Genomic DNA, 23,721 nt, shown 5'->3' on the forward strand with positions numbered 1-23,721 from the left:
TGCTCTCCACACACACACAAAGTGATCCAAAGAAGGACAACTGGTGAGCTGGCAACAGGTGCCAGCTCACCAGTTGTCCTTCCTTGGATCACTTTTGGTGGGTACTAAGCACTGTATACCAGGAAGACCTTACAACACCTGCCATTGTAGAGATGCTCTGACCCAGTCGTCTAGCCATCACAATTTGGCCCTTGTCAAAGTCACTCAGATCCTTACATTTGCCCATTTTTCCTGCTTCAAATACATCAAATGAGTGTTCACTTGTTGCCTAATATATCCCACTACTTATCAGATGCCATTGTAACGGGATAATCAATGTAAATCACTTCACCGGTCAGTGTTTTTTATGTTATGGCTGGGTGTATACATTACACACAGTTGCGTCACAAGGGGGGTGCGGGCCGCACCCTGGTGTCAACCGCCCAAGGGTGACACCAAAGTGCCGATTCCTCCTCAGTGACAGGGGCCTGGTGCTGCGGTGTAGCATTACGTGCAGCACTCAGCTCCTGACACAGTGAGAGAGCTGGCACTTCACACAGGCTGGTTCCCGGGGGCAATATGGATCTACGGACCTCCGGTGTTACTAAAACAGGGGTTCGGGATGCAAGGCCATGCCCCCTACCCATGAGGCCACGCCCCTTTTTATATCTCCTTTCATGGGTCTGCACAAGGTGTTAACAGGATGAGTGACACCACTGATTACACAAATACAAAGTGAAAAATAAAATAGAAGGTTATGGTTAGATGAGTGATAGCAACCATCGTGTAGTAGTTCTACATACATTAAGGGAGTGAGCAAAATGTCTTCAGGGGTCATAGGGCCCTAAATCTATAGGAACGTGTGTGTCCTTGTAGAGGTCAATATATCTGTTGAATAGGCCTGATATCCACTGACGTCACTTTTGTGCATTGTAATTGTGTTTTGATACTAGGACAATGCAGAAAAATTGTTCTGAAAATATAACCAACTGGACCCCATTGCCTACTTGTGAAGTTCGTCGCATTCTGGAGCATTGCTGAATATTTCCAATGCAAGTAAAATGCACTGCGGTCAGTGAGGGGAACCACTGAACAGAAGTAAAAACACTATTTAATAACCGCATGCTGCATTTCTGTTTCTCACACGGTCTCCCTGTCATTTAAACAACACAAGTTCAGGAAGTATAATTTTGTAATAGACAAAAAAAAAATAAAACCTATTTCTAACATTTGACAAAGATTCACTAAGTCATCAGATGGAATCAAGGATATTTTAAGGTTATTTATATTTCTTTATCTTGATTATTAATTAACCAATATTTATATTATAGATATAAAATATATTTGTATCTATAATGCCTTATGTAGCAAAGATCACCGGACCTCAGAGAAACCAAGAATCGCAACACAGATCATTTTTCAACGAATATTTTCAGTTTTCTTCATTATGTGCATGGGATGTACAGAAACACTACACTTGTTACAGGGTAGAACAGTCTCTATAATCTATCACATCAAGAGTTTCAAAAAGTTCATAGAGACCTTATTTTTTTCTGGCAGGCTTGCACAAATCACTTAGAGCAGCCAATTATATCTACAACAAATGGGAGCGTATCTTTATAGCAAGTATTAAGGGGAAAAAAAATCTCCACAACGGTGCAAATAATGCTGCACGTAGTCAATCAAATATTAACTGAACAGACAGGAAGTGGTTATGAGACAACCTGCTACAGTGCAATCTAAGAAAACCTTTACCCTTCAGTAAAAAAAAAAAAAAGAAAAAAAAACATTTCAGTAATAACATTTATGCTTCAGATATATTTTTCCTGTACCATAATCTTATATCTTAAGCGCATTACATTTATAATTTTAATTAATATTTACACGCCGCTTAGCAGTGTGGTGCAGACACAACTGCCAATTGGGAAAGCAACTGATGATTGAAAACTGGTATGTTACTTATACCACTTTCAGATAGCCTTGCGACCTGGGATATTGCTGAGGCTTGTGGCTCAATCCGGGTCTCCAGTCCCGGGTCGGAGGTCCCAAATCCGCGACCCTGCTCGGTACCAGGGTTATTCCCGGCTCTGACCCGGGCCGGCTGTAGTGTGAACGGTGCGACCTGGGTTTTTAGACCCAGGTTGAGCTGAAAAATACTTGATTGGCTGTTTGGGGCGCTTGCAGATGACCTCATCTGCAGGCGCCAGAGCACATGGCAGTGGAGCAGATGCTGTTTCCGACACCACGAAGATGAGGCTTTATAATGGGTAATAATGGTAATAATATTGAAACTTTAATTGCAGCAATATAACTTTCCCTTTAAAGCTCTTCAAGTGCTACATATACACAATTAAATAGTTTACACAATATTTTAGACAAAGATGACAATCACCCAGTACACATCCCACACACCCAACAACCAATTCCATTAAAGAATTGAATGACAACACAACAGGTTTAAACTTAATGGAAGGAGACAAAGAGCTGACAAATCAACCACTCACCATAGATAAATTCAAAAGTTCAAAAGGTCCTTTAGGGATGTGTATTATTGTATCACTCAGTGAGCTAGGATCTAAAAAGCTGACATTTCACATTCTTCTCTCTCAATTAACTTTATCACTGTACACACATTAAAACATAGGTGTCTGCATTGTTATAAGCGAATAAGTGGGGAAACAACTCAAGAGATATCTATGTGTGCTAGTAGCCAATATAATGTCTTCCCATTGAAATTCATGTAAAAAAACAATTATATGATTAACTATTAATTTATATTTATTTTTTTAGAAAATATAAGCTTATTTTATTTAATATCATCAATGGTGTCAAGGAAAAGATGCATCAACCCTTCAAAGACTGGGCGACTTCTCTACTTTATCTTTCTCCAAGGGGTTTATTCACGAAGCCTTAGAGAGAGGTCAAGTGAATGTATCAACCAATCAGCTTCTAACTGTCATGGGGTAGATGTATGAAGCAGTGAAAAGAGTGGAGAAGTGTGCCAGTGGAGAAGTTACCCATGGCAACCAATCAGCTTTGAGGTTGCATTTATCAAGTACAGTCTATAAAATGATCAATGCCGATTGGTTGCCATGGGTAACGTCTCCACTCTCTTCACTGCTTCATACATTTACAGTACAGGTTGAGTCTCCTATATCCAAATATTCAGAATACAGTAAAATTTTGGCATGACAGATTATGAAACCTTTGATTTTTGATGGTTAAATGTACACAAACTTTGTCTAAGGCACAAATTATTAAGAATATTGTATAAAATCACCTACTTGCTCTGTGTAAAAGGTATATATGAAACATAAATGAATTTCATTTCTGTACACAAACTATGCCTGGGCTACAAAATTATTGAATATATTGTATAAAATGACCTGCGTGTAAAAGGTATATATGAAACATAAATTCATTTCATTTCTGTACACAAACTTTGCCTGGGCTACAAAATGATTGAATATATTGTATAAAATGACCTGTGTGTATAAGGTGTACAGAACACATAAATGCATTCTGTGTGTATATTGGGTCCCCATTCCCAAGATATTTCATTATGATATGCAAATATTCCAAAATACGGAATATTCCGTTATCCAAAATACCCCTGGTCCCAAGCATTTTGGATATGGGAGACTCAAGCTGTATAGAGCATCAGCAAGATAATTTTCAAACAGAACACATTGGGCCGAATGTAATAGAGGGAGAGTTTACAAAATGTGAGCGTTTAGCAGTGAACTCTCACACTTTTTAAACTCCACTAATGTAATGGAGAGTCCAAGAACATGTAAACCCGCATGTTTTTAGATGCAAAAACTCACGATTTAAAACTCTCATCCAGATGTTTTACCATTTTGAAGATAAACGCCGCCAATGTGAGAGTTTACTGCTAAACTCTCACATTTTCTAAACTCTCACCCTATTTCATTTGGCCACTGTCTCAATACCATAAATGATGCTCTAGAAAATACCAAGGTTCCTGCAAACCAAAGGAGAATATATATCCACAATGAGATTATAGGTGCTATAGCTACATAGCTAATAGATTTCTTTACCTCTATAGTAAAATGTTTCAATGCTTTTTGTTCAATATATTTAAAGGTACACTACCACAATATGTGTGCTCTATGATTTCCAATTTACTGCAGTGTCCTATTCTGAATCAGATGGAACTCTGACAGATCCGTCTTTCCGTATGTACGGGAAAGGGAAGCCCGTTTGTTGGATCTTTTGCATCTAGCATGTGGCTGGTGCAAGTGCCAATACTGAAAACGACTGTTGCTGCGGCTGGTGTAAAATCCAATCTGTGGCACGGGCTTCCGCATGTGCACACACAAACACCAAACCCCCCTCTCCTACCCAGTCTACAGACTCCAGTTACATAAAGCGATCCGTGCTCCGAGAAATGTTTTGTTTTCTCACATTGAAGAGGTCACCTGAACATTCCTCAAAACATCTAGCGTTTACCTTTTTGCCTCTTCTAGGTGGCATAAATACTCATAAGCAATGTTTTGTCGCCTCCTTTCATCCATCTCCTCCGCAGAAAGTCTTTCATCATCCACGATTGCTGGAAACAAATGAAAACAAAATTCAAATCACTCATAATTACAAGGCAGACGGCTTTCAAAAGAACGGTAAGCTGCATTAAATTGCATAAATATATATCTATCTATTTATAAAAAAAAGTTTGTTGAGCCAATTAAAAGCTCATAATTTTCAAATCTCCTGGGGATGGGGTAATGTTCTCCTGCTCAGACGTGAAGCCGGCTACACATTTGCCTTTGTCTGGCTTTATAGTAAGCGTTTCCTTTGGAGCACTTTCAAGGTTTGCCATCTGAGAGTGGCGGCTTTGTCTCGCCTGTGGAACCTCTATATTGTTCAGCCAATTCCAGAACACACACAAAACGAGAAAGCATAGACGGATGTGAATAACACAGGTAAATCGTCGAGGGAAACCTTGAAAGTAAATGGCATTAAGATGCTTCCAACTTAGCATTTTAAAGCCATTTACTGTCAAGGTTTCCCTCGACATTTTAATTGTGTTATTCACATCCATCTATGCTTTCACGTTTTGTCCGAGTTCTGGAATTGGCTGAACAATATAGAGGTTCCACAGGCGAGACAAAGCAGCCACTGCGGACTGCCCACTTTGACAGGTAAGTGCGGAGGGTGGATGCCAAACCTGGATACTTGCCCTCTTCTGCGGAGGGCCACCTGATATTCAGCCATTGCGGGAGAGTCGGCAAGTATCGTACAGTAGCAATGAAGTTTTAGCACTTCCAGTTTTATTTATGTGAATAAGATGCACATTTTGAGCAAAAAAACTCAACATGGCTGAGATGCACAAGACCTGGCACACCAAGATGCGCTATTTGGTGCGACTGAAGCCACAGTATAAAAGGACACTTCTGTATTTTCCCATTGTTTACCACATTTAAAGCCCAATATTACGCAACACCACAAGAGGTATGTAATATGCACCATAAACTAGAAAACTGCTAATTAAACAGCCAACCAAAATAGTATCAGCAGCTTATACTCCTTACAATTGTGCCAGCAGAGTAGAACCCAGTGATTCCCCAACTGTGCGCCGCAGCTCCCCGTCACCAGGGTGCCGCGGCGGCCAATGGCCTAATGAGGCCAGCCAGTGTATTTTCTTTTTCTGTATAAAATATATATTTTTTTTGCACGGGTGGGGTTGTTGGTGGCACGGAGAAAAACGGAGCGGCGGCGGGGTTGCGATAAGTGGGGGGAGAGCGGTCACTGTAAAGCAACATTGAGTGAACCCTGAGGCAGCCTGTTGTTGAATGGGGTCCTACAACGCAGTTGTGGGAAATTAGACGGGAAGTGTCTGATCTAATCTGAGTATCGAAGCTGAAGAATGCTGACGATCACAACTAAAAGGTAAGTGGGTGACATGGAGAGGGGCAAAGGAAGAGAGACGGAGGGGGCAAAGGGAGAGAGACGGAGGGGGCAAAGGGTAAGAATAGCATAGTTTTTCACTTTTTTAACACTGAACATTATTTTGATCTAACTACCAAAAACGTGACTGTTTGGTAATTATTCTGGCTATAGGGTGCCTTGAAAAAGTATGGAGACCCTAAGGGTGCCTCGTACTCAGAAAGTTTGGGAACCACTGGCATAACCTAACAAGAATGTTGCTTTACCCAGCAAACCATTTTTTCCCTTTGCACGAAACTCACCATGTGATGAGCTCCAGGCCCCTGTTGAACATATGATATGATCCCAAAACTGTGTGCGCAACAATCAGGACCACAAATATAACAAATTACTATTCATTTCCTAAATCACTCCATCAGTCATTGTATATTACAGCTCATTAAAGGTCAGACAAGTCACAGTATGAACACAAAGTGCATTGATAGAAGGATCTCAAAAAAGAAGGTCTAAAATTTCACAAAACTAAATAAATTGTATACTTTTAAGAGGCTACCAATAGCTTAGTGCTCTAGATGAGACAAACATATCACATGTTAGCGGATGTGGGTGGCTATGAATCCGCCTCAGCATCTAAGGTCATTTGCCTACACGGTAGCTCCTTCATTACTTGGTAAAGCTGATGTATTAAGCACAGATCTAAGCAACCAGAATTAATGACCAAAACATTACCAATGGTGTGTTCATCTCATGTTCAACTCCTGCTCCCAGAGCATTCCAAGGTCACAACTTAACAGCAGCAGGAGGCTCACATAACATCTATACTTACAGGTTGGTTCGGTTATAAATGCTTATTTTCATCAATTGATTTTTAAGCTAAAAAGAAAGCTTCAAGAAAGTCTGTTATGGTATAACACCAGAGGTGGTTTTATTTCAGCATGGAGACATTACTTAACGTGAAGTTTCAACTAAACTAAGGGCCTGATTCACACCCGCTCGCAAGCGGGTCGATGGTGCCCGAATAGCTTGATTATTGCTGGCTTAAATAAAAATGTGTTCTGAATAGGTGTGGCTAATCTTTGCAAAAATAAATATTGAATGCTGAAGAGAAATAGAAAAAAAATGGAGACAGAGGGGGGTTGGAGGTCACAAACTATGATTTGTACTATGGGCCTGATTCAGAGCCACTCTGAATCAGGGCGTTATTTTATTTTTTACTTCCTCCAGCCCACTCGCAAAGCTGTGGGTGACCACCCACAGATTGTGCGAGCGGCCTGGAGATGGTCGCGATTTTCGTGACCATCGGGCTTGCGACGAGTGAACTTCCTGCTCTAATAGAGCAGGAAGTCCACAACTGACATCACTACTGACATCACTACTGACATCACAAGTGATGTCAGTAGGGCCGCCCGCAAATGCCAGCCGTTCCTTTTGGGAATGCGTGCGTTTGCTCAACCACCACCCCTACACGCCTGCAAAACGGGGCGAGCTGTCAATCAACATCAGCCGTCGCTCGGTCTTGTCGCGAGCCCAGGAGCGACTGAACTTCAGTTGCTCGCTGGGGCGAGCGCATGTGCAGCGGGCAAACATGAACCCGCTTGCGAGCTGGTCTGAATCAGGCCCAATGTTATAAAGAGAAACAGGTACACATGTTATATATGTCTTCCCCCCCCCCCCCATTTTAAGTATCACAGTTGTAAAGCATTATTATTAGCAGACAAGAATGTTGCTTATATAGGGTTTAAATTGTCAATATTAACATAACGGTTACGGAATGCAGTCATAATATCGACATTCCCAACGTCGAAACCATATTGCCGACATTCAACATTGACGTAAAGTTAACATTACAAATATCAACATATGATTTTATGGCTAGGATTAGGCTATGATGCAAAGTGAATGTGAAAATCGCATTGTCAACATGTCGACTGTAAGTGTTGACATTGTGGCAATTCAATTGATTGTTAAGTCTCTGTAATTAATGGGTCCCCAATGTTGCCATTCAATTGTTTGTGGGTGCCCATTAATTATTGAGCTTGTTGCGACCATTTAGATGGCTAAACCCGTCTAACTTCCAGGTATGGGCGCCCAAACCACAGACTTTTCACACCTTTCCGCTCGCCTCCTGTGGAGGCAGTGAGCAGAAATGTTGGCACCAGAGGCTGTTTGTGTCCGAACAGAGCTATAATTGATTTGCTCCATCTGGCACCCGGCACTGACAGCCTCCGACTCAAACATTTGACTCGTCCCCTGTGAAAGTTAACATTCTGTCAGCACAGACGGTGTAATGGTTAGCGTTACTGCCTTACAGCATGGAGGTCGGGGGTTCAATGCCCACTATGATCCTAACTGTGCAGAGTTTGTATATTTTCCCTGTGCTTGCGTGGGTTTCCTCCAGGTACTCCGGTTTCCTCCCACACTCCAAAATTATACTGGTATGGTAATTTATATGGTAGGGAATATAGATTGTAAGCTCCACTGGGGCAGGGACAAATATTCTCTGTAAGCACTGCAGAATATGTGTGCGCTATATAAATAACTGGTAATAAATAAATTTATTAATTCCGTCCATGCCGACACTTAGACCATGACAACATTTTGAATGCCAATTTTTTTTATACCACTTCCACACCCAATAGAACAGTTGCTATGAGTGCAGGAAACAGATATAACCGCTTTTATACAGTATACTTAGTACATTGTGTCTGTCAGACAATGTGATTTTCTAGAATTTGGAGCAATATGGCTAAAACATAGTAAGTGAAAAATTTAATTATTAACATCCTTTTCTCACACTGCTACTCACATTCTTACATTGTCACTTTGGTGTGCAAACAAAACAAAAAACTTCAAAACCTAAAAAAATATATATATTACATTTTTTTTGCTTTGTGTTCTATTTATTTGTGGATAATGGGTTTGTGGATATGTGATATACACCAGGGAACAAACAGGACCAGAGTGACTCTTTCAACATGCTCATTTGTAACACTGCTAAACAGGCATGGCAGAATTGACCAGTTCTGTCACAGATGCTACTAAAGCTGGATACACACAGTGATATTTTGAACGATTTGCCAGATTCAGACGGATCAGAACAACAAATCGTCAAAATCGTTAAGTGTGTATTGCTCTATGTTGGGCGGTGCGTGATCCCGTGGGTCATCAGCGACATAGTCAGGTCGGCCCTACATGCAGGTCAACCTCACGATGCGCTGATGACCCCATGCAGTGGGAAGCGGCAGGGGTAGACATATAGGGCGGTTGGGCACCGAATCGACTGTGTACTGGCCGTCCGATATGCCGGCCCATTGGCGGGGGGTCGTCACTCACATCGCTGGGTATACACGCCTTTTAGTGTGTACCCAGCTTAAAAATCCTGCCATCCCCCATCAAACACATATAAACTGAACACATTCGCTATGCATTAAAGCTCCATGTGGAGTTGTACAAGACGTTACATTCAAAACAAAAGTACATTTTCATGATACTACCCCTTTAAGAGATGCATATAGAAAAGTCATTTTCTACTTAACCAGCCATCCAGAGTCCCTCTACCCTGCTAAATACAATGAGTTGGCCACAGTACAAAAACAACAAGCGCGGAACTGATGCTTTCTGTTCTCAGCAGATCAAGCATCCTCGCTAAGTACTGTACATTCAACGGATGGGCAGAGCAAATGTGATTTGCATTTGTGAAGCTAATGCAAAAATAAAGAATTGCCACTACAAACACAACACCACACAGAGCCACGGCTAGGTTTTATAGAAGCCTCCTCACATGAATCGGCTTGTTGTTGTAGCAGTCCTTTATGAAAACTATATTCAAACCCTTCAGAACAAGATGGATGGATGTACTTTGTTTTTGTACAAATGCCTCCTAAATTTTATGTCACTGTTTCTATTGCACATGGTTCTGTTAAAGATTAATCCCCCCCCTCTCTTATTAATCTTTGTTAATAGCCAAAGTAAATTTTTTATGCTATAGGGATTACATTGGTTAGATACGTACTATACTCTGTGCTGCCGGACATCAGATGGCTTTCAATTCATCTGTGAGAAAAGGTGTTGGAAGAATGCTTGGGGTATACGTGTCCACACAGCAAATGCTCTAGTTATGTTTATGCATATTTTACAACACACCATATTTTAGATACCCAGGGGGAGATGTACTAAGCATTGGAGGGAAATAAAGTGATGCGAGATAAAGTACCAACAAATCAGCTTCTAATTGTCACTTTACAGGCTGTGAGCAGGATGTACTAAAGGGAAAATGCAGCCAAAATTCAGAAAACTTCAGCATTTTGGCCCCATTCCCATATATACCAGGTCCTCCAATGCGTCACTTTCTACTGCAGGGTCCATAGGGCTCCACAGGAGACCTTGGGGTATAGGTTGATGATGCTGTCATCCGGCACCTCAATAGTTAAATCTGTGCTCCCAGGATGCCCCAGGCTGTGGCCGGACTACACGGGGGACATTCAGGTAAGCAGTCCATTTTTACTTCCCAGGGTATAGGGAGCCCCTGGGAAGCGGCTGCGTGTGGCACCGGCACGGCACCTGCCTTGCCACTAGACCACCAGGGATAGGGGGCCACAACGTGCGGACGTTGTGGCATCCCATGGGTTAATAGCATGCCAGGGGAGCGGGCCTTCCCTGTAAGGCACAGCCGGCCCCTCCCCCGCTGCACTGCGCACCTTTCCACAGTGGTCTGGCAGCTCTCCTCCCTCAGGCACGCCCCCTATGGGTCCTCCGGCGTCCATTTTATGAGCATACAGCGCTGGTCTCACTGGGAGCTGCAGAGCCTGTATCCCTCTACATACCTCTCCTTCAGTAGGTCGGTGTATGTAGCACTGGTCCTACTAGACTGTAGGTCTAGTAGCTGATTAAGGTGCAAAATAGTGCAGGTGCTATTCTTGCATTGTATGTGTGATGCTAGCGCTGTCTGATTGATTTTCACTCTGTCAGCCATTTTACTATCCCTGTACTCTCTATTCTCACTAGCCCCAGCAGTGACAGATACTGACAGGGCGTTAGTTTACTTCACAGTTCAGTGTGTTTATTGATCTGCAGAGTGTGACACATACTTTCATTATGTCTGGAAGCAATTCTGGACAGGCGGATATCCCCCTCACACAGTCCTGCACTAGGTGTTTTGCTGGACCAAAGGAAGGGGAGATTATTGTGGGAGGATTGTGTACCCTGTGTGCCAGGAATGCAGGATTACCTGCTGGGTTCAGCTCTTCTCAAGAGCCACCCTGGGCTTGTTTTGCACAAGCATTAACTACCCTGATGGGTCGGCTTGCTGCACCTCCAGTGTCCCCACAATTGGGGTACGCTACGCAGGTTGCTATGCCATCTGCTTCACAGGAGACTTCCAGACAGCTGGTTGTGGCTGATAATAATACCTTTACAACCTACCCCCTACCAGGCCTCACCTGAACCTGTTTGGGCTAATACTCTCTCCAACACAATGCAAAACCTGACGGAGATTTTACAGGGTGAGTCTTTCCGCCGTCCAGCTAGGAAGGAGGTGCTGTCTTCACAGTCCACTTACTATCAAGATGATGTGTCGACTGATGATGGGGAAATTCAGGACTTATCTGATTCAGAGCTCCCTCAAAAAGAGGCAGAGCCTAAGTCCAAAATTTATGTGCACGGCCTCATCTGTGCGGTACATGTGGCCATGGATATTGGGGATGAGGATACCCCAGCAGCCAAATCCAAACATGCTTTAAGGAAGGTTGAACATTTGGAAGAAGCCTGGAAAACTCCAAGCAGGAGATTTCAACAGCAGAAACGATTGGAGGCCACTTATCCATTTGAGGAGAAGTATGGGAAACAGGTGGAGTCTCATATTACGCGCCTTGTCAAAAGTGCGACCCTTCCTATGCAGTCCATGTCATCATTAAAGGATGTTACGGACAGAAAAGTGGAGGTGTGCCTAAGGTCTATTTATTCCCTCTCTAGGGGGGGTCGCTAGGCCAGCTATGGCTATATGCTGGGTGGCCAGGGCCATGGAATGTTGAGCAAATGCCTTGGAAGCGTCCTTGCCTTTGGAAGCTACCAGTGAACCAAATTGAACTGGTAGGTTACTTCAGAGACTCGGCTACATATGTGAATGAGGCTGCTTTGGATGGCAGTCTTTTAACATCCCGCATTTCATCGGCTGCGGTGTCAGCCAAGCGCTCTCTTTGCTTGCGATCTTGGAGAGCGGATGCAGAGTCCAAGAAAGGGTTAGAGAGTTTACCCTTTAATGTCCAGGTATTGTTTGGGCCAGATTTGGACAAAATTATAGACACTTTGGCGGCTGCCAAGTCTGCCTGTTTACCCTCGGCCCCAGTGCCGTCGGGATCTTCCGTCCTCAGGGTAAGTCCAAGGTCCAGTCCTTTCCCAGACCATCAGGAACTAAGAAGGTCACAAAGCCCAAGAAGCAGGCTTGGAGTACCAGGCGTCCAGCTGCCAAGCCTGGCACTAAACCCTCAGCCTGATGGGGCAGGCCTCTCCTTGGGGGACCCCAAGGAGGGAGGCAGACTTCTTCAGTTCACCCAGTGCTGTTGTCACACCACTCAAGACACTTAGGTAAGGGAAGTGGTCTCTCAAGGGTACGCCCTCTCCTTCCACAGCAGACCTCCTCATCAATCTTCCCTATGGGACTTCAGATGGATCAGGAAAAGGCATTGGAACTTCAGAAAGTTATACGTTCTATGCTCCTGGAGGGAGTTATAGTTCCGATACCTACTACCCAGAGGGAAATTGGGTATTATTCCAACCTCTTTTTGGTTCCCGAAACCAAATGGTTCATAGAGTCCGTTATTCCAATAAACATATTGGAACTCAGGGTGGTTCTAAGAGCTCTTCAGCAAGCAAGGCTCATGCTTCATGGAAAACCCGTGCAAGTCCAGTCAGACAACGCCACCACAGTGGCCTACATAAACCGCCAAGGAGGAACTCGAAGTCAGGCGGCACTAATGGAAGTGTCTCACATCCTGACTTGGGTGGAGGGCAATCTCCCAGCCATCTTGGCGGTGTTCAATCCGGGAGTGCTCAACTGGGAAGCGGACTTCCTCAGCAGTCAAGACGTGCACCCAGGGGAATGGTCTCTTCACCAGGAAGTGTTACAACACCTAGTGTACAGGTGGGGCCTTACCGAAATAGCCATCATGGCATCCAGAAACAACCACAAGTTGCCAGTGTACGGATCAAGGACAAGAGACGTGGGGGGTCTTCTGGTAGACGGTCTGTCGGTCACTTGGACCTTCCAGTTCGCATACCTGTTCCCTCCATTCTTCCTTCTTCCTTGAGTTACTCGAAAATTCAAGCAAGAAGGAGGCATGCTGCTGCTGGTGGCTCCAGCATGGCCCAGTCGTCACTGGTACTCAGATCTTCGGAGTCTCTCCATAGACATTCCGATGTTGTTGCCTCAATGTCCGGACCTGTTGTCCCAAGGTCCTTGCCATTACCCGGAACTGAGTCATCTGTCTTTGATGGCGTGGCTCTTGAGACTTCCCTCTTAAGGTCCAGGGGTTTTTCCAGCTCGGTGGTTAACACCATGTTCAGAGCTCGCAAGCCTGCTTCTGCGAGAATTTATCACAGAGTGTGGTACACCTTTTTTAATGGTGTCGCCCCAGAGGTTACGATCCTCAGGTATTTGGAATATCCAGAGTTTTGGCTTTCCTAGAGGTAGGCTTAGATCACAGTCTTCGCCTTGCTTCTCTGAAGGTGCAGGTTTCAGCCCTGTCAGTATTGTTTCAGCATAGGATTGCTACTCATCCTGATGTACACACCTTTATGCAAGGTGTGCTTTGCATGCAGCCTCCCTTTGTCCCACCTGTGGCTCCTTGGGATTTAGCTGTGGTCCTTAGGGCTCTCCAAGGACCGCCATTTGAACCACTGGGCTCAGTGGATTTAAAATGGCTTACAGCTAAGAATGTTTTTCTTCTGGCCATTGCTTCGACAAAAGGGGTTTCAGAATTGGGGGCTCTGTCTTGTCGCCCTCCCTTTCTGATTTTTCAAACGGACAGGGCGGTGCTTTGGAGTCACCCAGATTTTCTACCTAAGGTGGTATCTAGTTTCCACATTAATGAGGAAATTATAGTGCCGGCCTTTAATTCCCCAGACCTCTCAGCTGGTGAGGCCTACTTGGATGTGGTACGTGCTCTAAGGATTATGTTGACCGTACAAATTCATTTCGAAAGTCGGACTCGTTGTTTGACCTTTACGGTTTCCGTAAGAAGGGATGGCCTGCCACTAAGCAGACTCTGGCAGACTGGATTCGCTTGGCAATTTCAGTGGCTTACATTCATGAGGGCCTTCCTGTTCCGTCCTCTATTAAGGCTCATTCTACTCAGTCTGTGGATCCTTCGTGGGCAGCTCGCTGTGGCGCCTCGGCTGTTCAGCTGTCTAAGGCGGCCACTTGGTCTTCTGTCCATACCCTTTTAAGGTATTATGCATTTGATACCTTTGCCTCTCAGGATGCTTTCTTCGGGCGGCGGATTCTCCTTTCTAAACAGGAGCGTCCCCACCCATAAGGAGACTGCTTTGGGACATCCCCAAGGTCTCCTGTGGAGCCCTATGGACCCTGCAGTAGAAAACAAGAGATATGGTAAGACCTTACCTTTGTTACCTCTATTTCTATGAAGTCCATAGGAATCCACAGGACTCCCACCCTGTCGCACCTGTGCTGCAGATGGGCTGTGTTCTGGTCGTCTCCTTCTGAATGGCAGAATGTGATACTTGTGTGTTCCAGAATTTCTCTCTTCTCCTTCTCCGGCTTTTTTACGTAACTGAGGTGCCTTGGCCTTGGGGCGGGGTATAGGAGAGGGGCCCGGTGCATCCTGGGAGCATAGATTTAACTATTGAGGTGCCCGACGACTGCGTCATCAACCTAAACCCCAAGGTCTCCTGTGGATCCCTATGGACTTCATAGAAATAGAGATAACAAAGGTAAGGTCTTACCATATCTCTGATTTTCTGGTGCTTGGACCCATTCGGCAACATTATCTATAGATGGTGTTACTCAGTAGAAGCCTATGGGCTTCTCTTCGCATTAGTCCCCAAGAGTGATCCAATCGGACCCCTCCCAGCATCCTCCACAGCACCTGACGCATGCGCAGAGGGACACCCGAGGGACTTCTGGGTCATAAATCCGGATGTTCCCTCTTTACAAAAGACAGCTCTTTTCGCAACTCTAGGTACATACCGGCGTCAATAACACCGGTGTGTACCCGATAAGCGGTAGAATTTACTGCATCCAAAACGCGATGTGCAGTACATCCCACCCTCGGTTTGAAAAATTACAGTTAGAAGCTGATTGGTTGGTACTTTATCTCTCTCCATTATTTGGTACTTCTCCCCCCAAAGCTTCCAAAATCTGTCTATTAGTGTCAGTCTTCCTATTTATTGTGTATAAATGCCTTTTACATCAAAACAAAATATTCTACAATGAGAACACTTACGTCGCTTCTAAAGCCACACAAGGAGATATAAAAAGCAAAAGTATTATACTACACACAAGGTAGAAATGATGCAAAACAGAGGCTGGAGAGATATTGCTGGAACAGGATCCCATGGCAACAGAATTTAAATGTCAGGCTCTAAATATGGATGTTATTGCAGATTTCTATAAATGTAGTATTATAGAATAGAGTCAGATCCAGGAGAGGGGCTTTCCTCCAGTCATAGGTACATTATATATAAAGGACATGGTAATCAGCTAGAAGAGATACAATAAAAATGTATTAAAGGATGAAAACTTGTTTTCATCGCAGAAATGACATTACGAGCAAACACAACAATACATTAACCCCTGCTAAACCAAATATACACATACTATGAGGTCAATCCAAGTAGCCACGAGGGGTGCGAATGGGATGCATTTTGCCTCTGCCACGGCGTTCAAACACCCCCAACGGCACCGCATCTCGCACCCCTCTTTTAGGCTGAATTCGCTCAATTTTGTACGCAGCCCTATGGGGCTGTGAACTGTTTTGAGCGAATTCAGGCTGCAGTTAAGTGCGGCCGTTGTCGCGATGACTCGCACCCGCAAGTACATCGCACATAATTGGATTGACCCGCAGGTGTTTAATACACAACAGGCATATACAAATGTTCCTTAAATCACTACAACCACTTGCTTCCAGTTGTAGTGAATATATATTATTTCAATGTGATAAACTGCAATTATATGCGATGGTAACTACTTAAAAGAGGCTTCAGGTAAAAGTAAACCTGCTATCAACAATAATATAAATATTACAGAAATAAATTTGTTCAACATGAAATATTAGTAGGGTTGAGTTTCTCTATCTCTAGGGGTGGAAAAAAATATATTTTGTCAGGAGAGGTCATATGACTACACCAAGAAGGACATGCTATGCTTTGCCATTTATGATTTTTGTCCTGCATCACAGCATTTTTACGCTCTGTGTAATAACTGTAAAACATGGTTTTTAATAAAAATATACAATCAAAAGGTTTCAGCTTTAAAATTGAAGACAGCAGAATGAGGGCCTGATGCAGAGTCAATACTATTTTAGATAAATTCTTTAAAAGCATGTATTCAAATGAATTAGAACATAATTTAAAGTTGTGTTTTAACTGTCATTTTGTCTCCATATGGAACAAAAAAATGTATAAATACAGTTTATAAAGTGTCCCCAGCTGCTATAAATTCAACTTTAATTTACCAAGCAGCAGCTTGCTTCTCGCCGTATATATCACCTGAACATTTGAAATGGCAATGATATTAAAAATAAAATCACTTCCATTTTAAACACCCCAAGGAGTGGCAGCTTTAGTAAATTTACTTTTTGGGCTCAAAGACTTAAATTTTATCCCCTCTCATTTCCAGTTGTGACGATATACCAATACAAAACTAGCACGAGGAGAGAAATGCATATTAATTATAATATATCAATGTATTGTAGAAAAAAAAACTGTTTTTCTCCTATTTATAAGATGCTTAAAAAAAATAAAAAACGGATAAAATGATGCCTAAAAGGGGGTTATGTGGGTAGATCTTGTTTTGCAGAACAACTAATTGGTAAATTGTGTAAGGATTGACTCACAAATTGTTGGAATAATTTACGAATCCTACAGTTACAGGGAAATAAAATAGATAGAGCATTAAATCATTATGGGTCTAAATGTAGCCTTGAGCAACATATTAGTGCAATCAAATATTTAATTGTATGAGGTTGTAGAGGTACACATTACATAGTCATTGCTATACAGTATTAAATGTTTAAATATGTAAAAGTAAAATCAGAAACAGACAAACTACACAATCACATTCCATTAGCTCTTTTCTAGTTCCTTTAAACCAGATGGCTTATTTCTTATTTTATTACAATGTACTTTAAATACAACCTATCCAAAAAACACATACATACATGTGTGATGTGTTATTTAGTTTAATTAGGTAGGGAAAAGGTACAGTATGTTTTAGAGCAGGTATTTGCCACCTGTTAAATTAAGATCATAATAGCTGAATATATAAATAATGGATCCTATCATATACTGTATGTAACTGCCCAGTTAGGCCTGACGACATGTGTAGCTGCCCAGTAAGACCTGACCACATCTGTAGCTGTCCAGCTAGGCCACACACAATGTTGTTTCAGTCTCGCTTTAGTTCAGTCTTGCTTTAGTACATAGAAGCAGTCCATCTAACATTTTAATTGAATGCCTAAGAAGTCTGTTAATTTGAAAAATAAAATGAAATTAGCAGAAAAGCACACAGAAGATTAGTAAAGTGCTGACATGGTTTGCAGTGCAGGAATCCTCCACAACGTTTCTAATGGTTAAGCAGATTAGCAATCAGTGAAAAGTGCAGTCACTGCAGAACGCTGCGCATCCTGGCAGAACAGCAGAGCTACACCACAATAACCCCTCCCCAATGCCTTGTTAGGTGTTTTCACATAGTAAGCAACAACAGTTCTAACAGTTTATTGGATATTCTTTGTCATTTTAACACAAAAGTACCTAGCAAAACACTGTTCTTCTATTAGTTCATTGGAGTGATCATGCGATCACTGAACTTGCAGTTGTTACAGGATGTCATAGTGACACTGACAATTGCATGCGTCTCACACACAGGTAGTGGACAAAATAAATATATATAACCGACACACGCTAACAGAATGACGCCAACAATACTGTAACCAAGGTCTTCAATACAGTATGGCTCATGAAATTTTGCCAATGGCATCCCATATCATTTATGAACAATATGGACGATAATGATATCGTTCAACGATATAGCGTTCATATCGTCCAGTGTGTATACAGTGAATGATCAACGATGTGTGTTACCGCAGGTCGTTAACGATATCCCCAGTTGGCTGAACATGCAGCTCAATCTGGGGATATTATTAACGATGCCATGCTGCCGAATACAGCATGGGCCCCACTTCCCCACCGTCGCTCCTTGGGGCAGACATCGGCAAGTGTTTCCCGCCACGTCTAATATCGCTCATATCATACATCGTCTAGTGTGTATGAGCCTTAAGAGGGGTGATTGTGGGACGTGTTTCACATTTGACAAAGGAGACCATTCATCATCACTTACAGGCCCATTACACATGCAGAAACCCTCGTTTCCGCATGTGTTAGGTAATGTGCCATTTATCATTAGGAGTCCGATAAGACCACCTGACATTCAGCAAACGATGGTCTCGATTCAATTCAACGCAAATTGTATAGCGCCAGGAAGGAGCTCCCGGAGCAATTCAATTAAGCATGTTGTTAACCCAGACTAAGAATTTCTTCTCGCATCCCTCCTGGGGTGCTAGCAGAAATCAGAAAAAGCACAGGCGCGATGTTGTTTTCTGCCCTTAGTGCGGCGGAAACAGCATTGCGCCAGGCAGGGCCGGATTAGCAATGGGGCGGATGGAGCTACAGCTCCAGGCCGCCCATTGAAATAGGCCCACAGCACCGGATTGGTGTACTGCTGCAGACACAGGAACATTTATTTTCCTGTCTTTTTAGGAGCATAATAATCGGCCCCCGAAGCTACGCCCATTACAACCCCCGCCAGGCTGTCACGACACAAACAAATCCCGGCCACCGGTCCAGGCTGGGTGTCACGCAGATGGCGGCTCAGCGGGAAGTTTCAAAAGCCCTCCCTGCGCCGCATAGTGATCCAGCCTCTCCCCTGCGGCCTGCGCACAGTGCCCCGGTGACAGGAGTGGGGTGCCGGCCAGTGAGTAGATGCAGCTGGGTCACTGCTCATTTCAAATGAAGGGTGATTGATCATCATCACCCTTCATCGGGGCCGCAGGACGCGAACCGCGGCTCTTGTCTTCTGCCTCAGCTCACTGTAACAGCGCAGCCGAGTGCTCAGTCAGTCAGTGTGTCTGTGTTGTTGACACACTGACTGCGGCGCACACCATCCTCTGCTGTCTTTATAAAGGCATTAAAGGGAGCCAGGAGGAGGTAGGCAGGAGATGGAGCTGTCCTGTTTAATCAGGCATTCTTTTGGTGAACAGCCTGACTGGAACCAGGGCTCCCTAAATACCAATGGAGTGTGAGGTATGTGAATGAATTTGATTGATGCTAACATAAACTACCTGTTATATCTGTAAAAATTGTAATTAAATAATGACCTCCATTAATTGAGCACTGATTACCTATCTATCTATCTATCTATCTATCTATCTCTCTATCTCTTATCTATCTATCCATCTATCCATCTCTCATATCTATCTCTCTCTCTCTATCTAGCTGCATAGGCATGCTCCTGTCCCTCCCTCCCACCAGGACATACAGTATTAAATAATAATTTAACCTCCATTACGTGAGCACTGATATATATATATAAAGTTGCGATAAAAACCCTTCATAAATTTCAGCTCCATGCCCATGTGGACCTTAATCTGGCACTGTCGTCAGGAAGTTTAGTCAGAGAATGCCTGTTCTGGCGACTAAACACCCTGTTTAAAAACTGCATTTTCGGGGGTTTTACCGCATTTTCACCGATGATACATCTCCCCCCCTGTCTCCTAACACTGCTTAGTAACTAGACCTCTTAATCATGTACTGTAGGCACGCCCTTCAAACTCAAGGTCTTGATGACTAGAACCGGCAAAATATATCTACACTGTACCTCATAGCCCTACTGCTGCTGCACTATTTACATACATCACATTTTTTTTTTTGAAGAAGCATAGAATATCCTGTACTGACTCCCAGATATCTCCCACCAACTGCTTATAGCCCCTCTAGCATGAAACTCCCCAATTCTGGGTACTTAAATAATCATTTTCCAAAATGAACATTTTAAATTTCAAGGAGATAGATAAAAAAAAAAAAAGACACTAAAACATGCTGATGATTGTAACAAAATACATATTATTTATGTATCTTCACATCCCAATTGAACATCCAGGAGATACCTAAATTTTCAGATTCAGGTCTTCAACTAGGAGTTTATCTAGTTGTGAATAGAGTCCTATTTCCTCTAAATGAGGTAAAGCAAAATGTGTCCAAAATCCCACAGGAGCTGGGCAGAGACCACACATGTGGCTAGTGACAGATTTAGATGTTAGGAAATTACATTGATAAAGTGTGTTACTCCTGTAAGAGAAAAACATAGCTCAGGTGGGGCTGTGTGCAGATTATAGGTCAGTAAAGGGCATAGGGGCTATAAAGTAAGACACCTATGAGATGATCAACAAGAGAAAGACAAGTGAGCAGCATTATTTGGTCATATCCCTCGGGTTTTGATCTAGTTCACCATGTGCAACACATTTCAGTTAGTCAGGAAACATTCCAAGCAATAGACCATTGCTTGCGACTATACGTGCTATGCTAAATGCTGTTTTGTGAGTTGAACACTAGGTTCCTCCACCTTGAGAGAAGAAATTGTATACAATGCTGTGTATACACTTTGACGACAGAGCAGCCGATTGGTAAGCTATAAACACTTACTAATCAGCAGCTTTGTCTAGGCTGCCATCACAAATGGGTAGACATTTAAATTTGCCCACCCAGTTGAGATGTCGGCGGTCCCTGCAGCCAGTGTACGGATGGTCAGCAGGTCGCAGATATAGATTTTATAAATATGTACTTCCCGACCATCCTTTACATCCTGAGGGTACAAACAGGCCATTCAGGATTTACATGAAACCAATACAGGGGCCTCCCCCTCCTGTTTACCTTCATCTTTTGACATATTCAAAATAAAGGCAATAAATACAATGTTATGTGACAGCCCTCACAAATACTTTGTGAACGTGAAGTACCCAAAGAAAACCTTCACCCCACAGGGATGGAGAGAAAATCAGTGATAGGTATAATTGACAGACAGAAATAAAAGACCGTATCAATGCAGCAGCTAGCAAACAGTCACATACTATGCATATGTAATATAATTACAATAGGCTCTAAATCAACTACACAAACACCAGGAATGGTAGAATATAGAGCACTATATACCTTAACCAAGGGAGAGGTATACAGGGAGACTGACCCAAATCCTCCTGAGACCAACAGCTACAGCAGCGCACCGATAGTGGACTGTGAGCATCTCATAGACACGTGGAGGGTAGGCGGAGCAGCTCAGATGCACAAAAACCTTTGATGGTACTGCGTCTGAGTCGGGGGAAGAGCTTCCGGGGGAGGGCCTACCGTCAGACGATAAGGCCCCGGCGGTCTAGTGAGGATGCGGACGCCCCCGGGCCCTGACTGCAGCAGCTTACGGTGCGTCACTGGCACCTGAAGCAAGGAATCACCTTACCTGACATCTCCGTGTGTCCGGTTGCAGTCCGGGTCCCAGCATCGCTGCTAGCATGGTCAGCTGAGACCCGCTGGAATCACCAGCCCTGTTACTGGTGTTGCAGCCCGGCGGAGGTAGAGGGAGTCGCAGTATATGTGTCTTAATTCACACTGCCAACCCAAAAACATAAAAATAAATCATAAAATAAAAGCTTAGGACTTCCTGAGCAGTCCCGTTACAAAGGTGCGTCTTGATCCTACCGCACTAAACGAACAACTGAAGGCCTGTGTCTAGGGGTGGGGTATATATGGAGGTAGACCCGAGGCATCCTGGGAGCTGAAAGCTTTAACTGTTTGGTGCCTGATCTCTCCAACCACATTATCCCCATGGTATCCCTGTGGATCCCTATGGACCCTGAAGAAGAAAATCTGACAAGATTAAAGCGTTGAAGCATATATTGTTGTACCGTTGTTTCATTTAACCGACACCCAGAGTGCCGCACCTTGGACATAGATATAATTATAAGAGAGAGAAGAGAGAAAATTATTCTGTGGCACTCATGGGACTAACATCATTGGTAGATAGATACCAATGTACTCACACCAAAAGGAATCCTCTTATGATCAACGTTTCATTTTTATTCCAAAAATTCCGGCAGTGTAAGGTTGCACTCACCAGTCTCTTAATTGAATATGGTATCAGAATCCTTATTCCATCATGTCAAAAAAAAATCACACCAACGTTCAGGGCCTTGTCAAGAGATTATATATATATATATATATATATATATATATATATATATATATATATATAATATTTTTTATGTAGATGGTGTGGTCACATACCAAGGGCACCCCAGATGGTCGAGTGCCGTGGATTGAGCCTGTCGTTTATTTAAATTTTGTGGTCACACTTGCTAGGGCAACCTGTTTTTCAAATGTAAGACAAACTTTTTTCTTTTTCCAGGTGCTTATTAACTGATAGCCCTGGGTGTGGTCCTGTCTCTTTAAGGCAGGACCCAGTTTCATGTTTAAAATGTATGCAAGCTTGAGCCCAAGATGGCAGATCAAGTTCATTTATCTGAGAATCAGCGTAGGGACTGGCTAGATGGGAATGACCGTGAAGAGGTGGCCAGCTTAACAAATTATTGCAATATTTTGGAACCAACATTCCCTATGTTCAAAGGAGTTGCAGTTTGAAAAGCATGTTAGTGACGAGTTTGTATGATATTTTTTATGTAGATGGTGTGGTCACATACCAAGGGCACCCCAGATGGTCGAGTGCCGTGGATTGAGCCTGTCTATATATATATATATATATATATATATATATATATATATATATATATATATATATATATATCTCAACATTCACCCAAACATTTTCCGGCCCAGAAATCTTACTGGAAGAGAAGTCAAATTTTGCAATCTAATCTATTAGAGCCTTTCCTCCATCCTCTCCACACTAAACTCCAAAACTCATCATGTTTAGTCGATATGAGAACTTATTTAAATTACTTGACATGTAGAATGCTTTTTAATGATTTTGTTTAGATCTGTGATTTTAAGAGAGAAGTCAAATTAATTTGTTAATGGCTCATGTTGTGAAAGGTATGTTTTAGCCCCACACCATACCACAAGGTACTACCAGCATTTCCAACAAGCTGGTCCACTTTTGAATGCTGTATGCACAATAGCAGGTGCGAGCTGCATCCAGTCACCACTGTTCTGCTGGACAGAGAAGTGGTGAAACCTTGCAGCCCAAATGGGACAAATCCGTGGCAAAATCAGGACACTTGGGAGCGATGCTTAAAGTATAAATTGCATGTACATTCATACCCCTTTCTCCAAAAAGCAAGGGCCAGGAAAAACCAGTGTTGAATATTGTTTTGAATGGGTTATATATATGATCTGAGGGTGTCATGCAGACCCGCTCACGAGCGCAGGATGCTCGCAAGCGGGTCGATGTTACCCCACTGCGCATGCACACGACGGAGGGAGCTCCGTCGTGCTAATGCGCGAGACCCGGCTAGCGACAGGGTATCCATCGCTCCGGGTCTCGCACCAAAGGGGGCGTGCTGTCGATGTTGATTGACAGCACGCCCCCTTTGGTGGGCG

The 23,721-nt window shown here is 43.2% G+C and overlaps 1 protein-coding gene across 2 annotated transcripts in view; it reads right to left on the minus strand.

The window, feature by feature from the left end:
* The window catches only part of IQGAP2 (IQ motif containing GTPase activating protein 2), a 319,379-nt gene that overhangs the window by 235,823 nt on the left and 59,835 nt on the right, over positions 1-23,721 (minus strand). For both annotated transcript variants that reach the window (XM_088443725.1, XM_088443724.1), the window contains exon 2: positions 4,453-4,552. In XM_088443725.1, the coding sequence (XP_088299851.1) occupies positions 4,453-4,552 (100 nt within the window). The remainder of the gene's footprint in view (positions 1-4,452; positions 4,553-23,721) is intronic.

Source organism: Taudactylus pleione, unplaced genomic scaffold (genome assembly GCF_031769625.1).
Source record: "Taudactylus pleione unplaced genomic scaffold, aTauple2 ptg000333l, whole genome shotgun sequence".
In the NCBI taxonomy this organism is placed as follows: domain Eukaryota; kingdom Metazoa; phylum Chordata; class Amphibia; order Anura; family Myobatrachidae; genus Taudactylus; species Taudactylus pleione.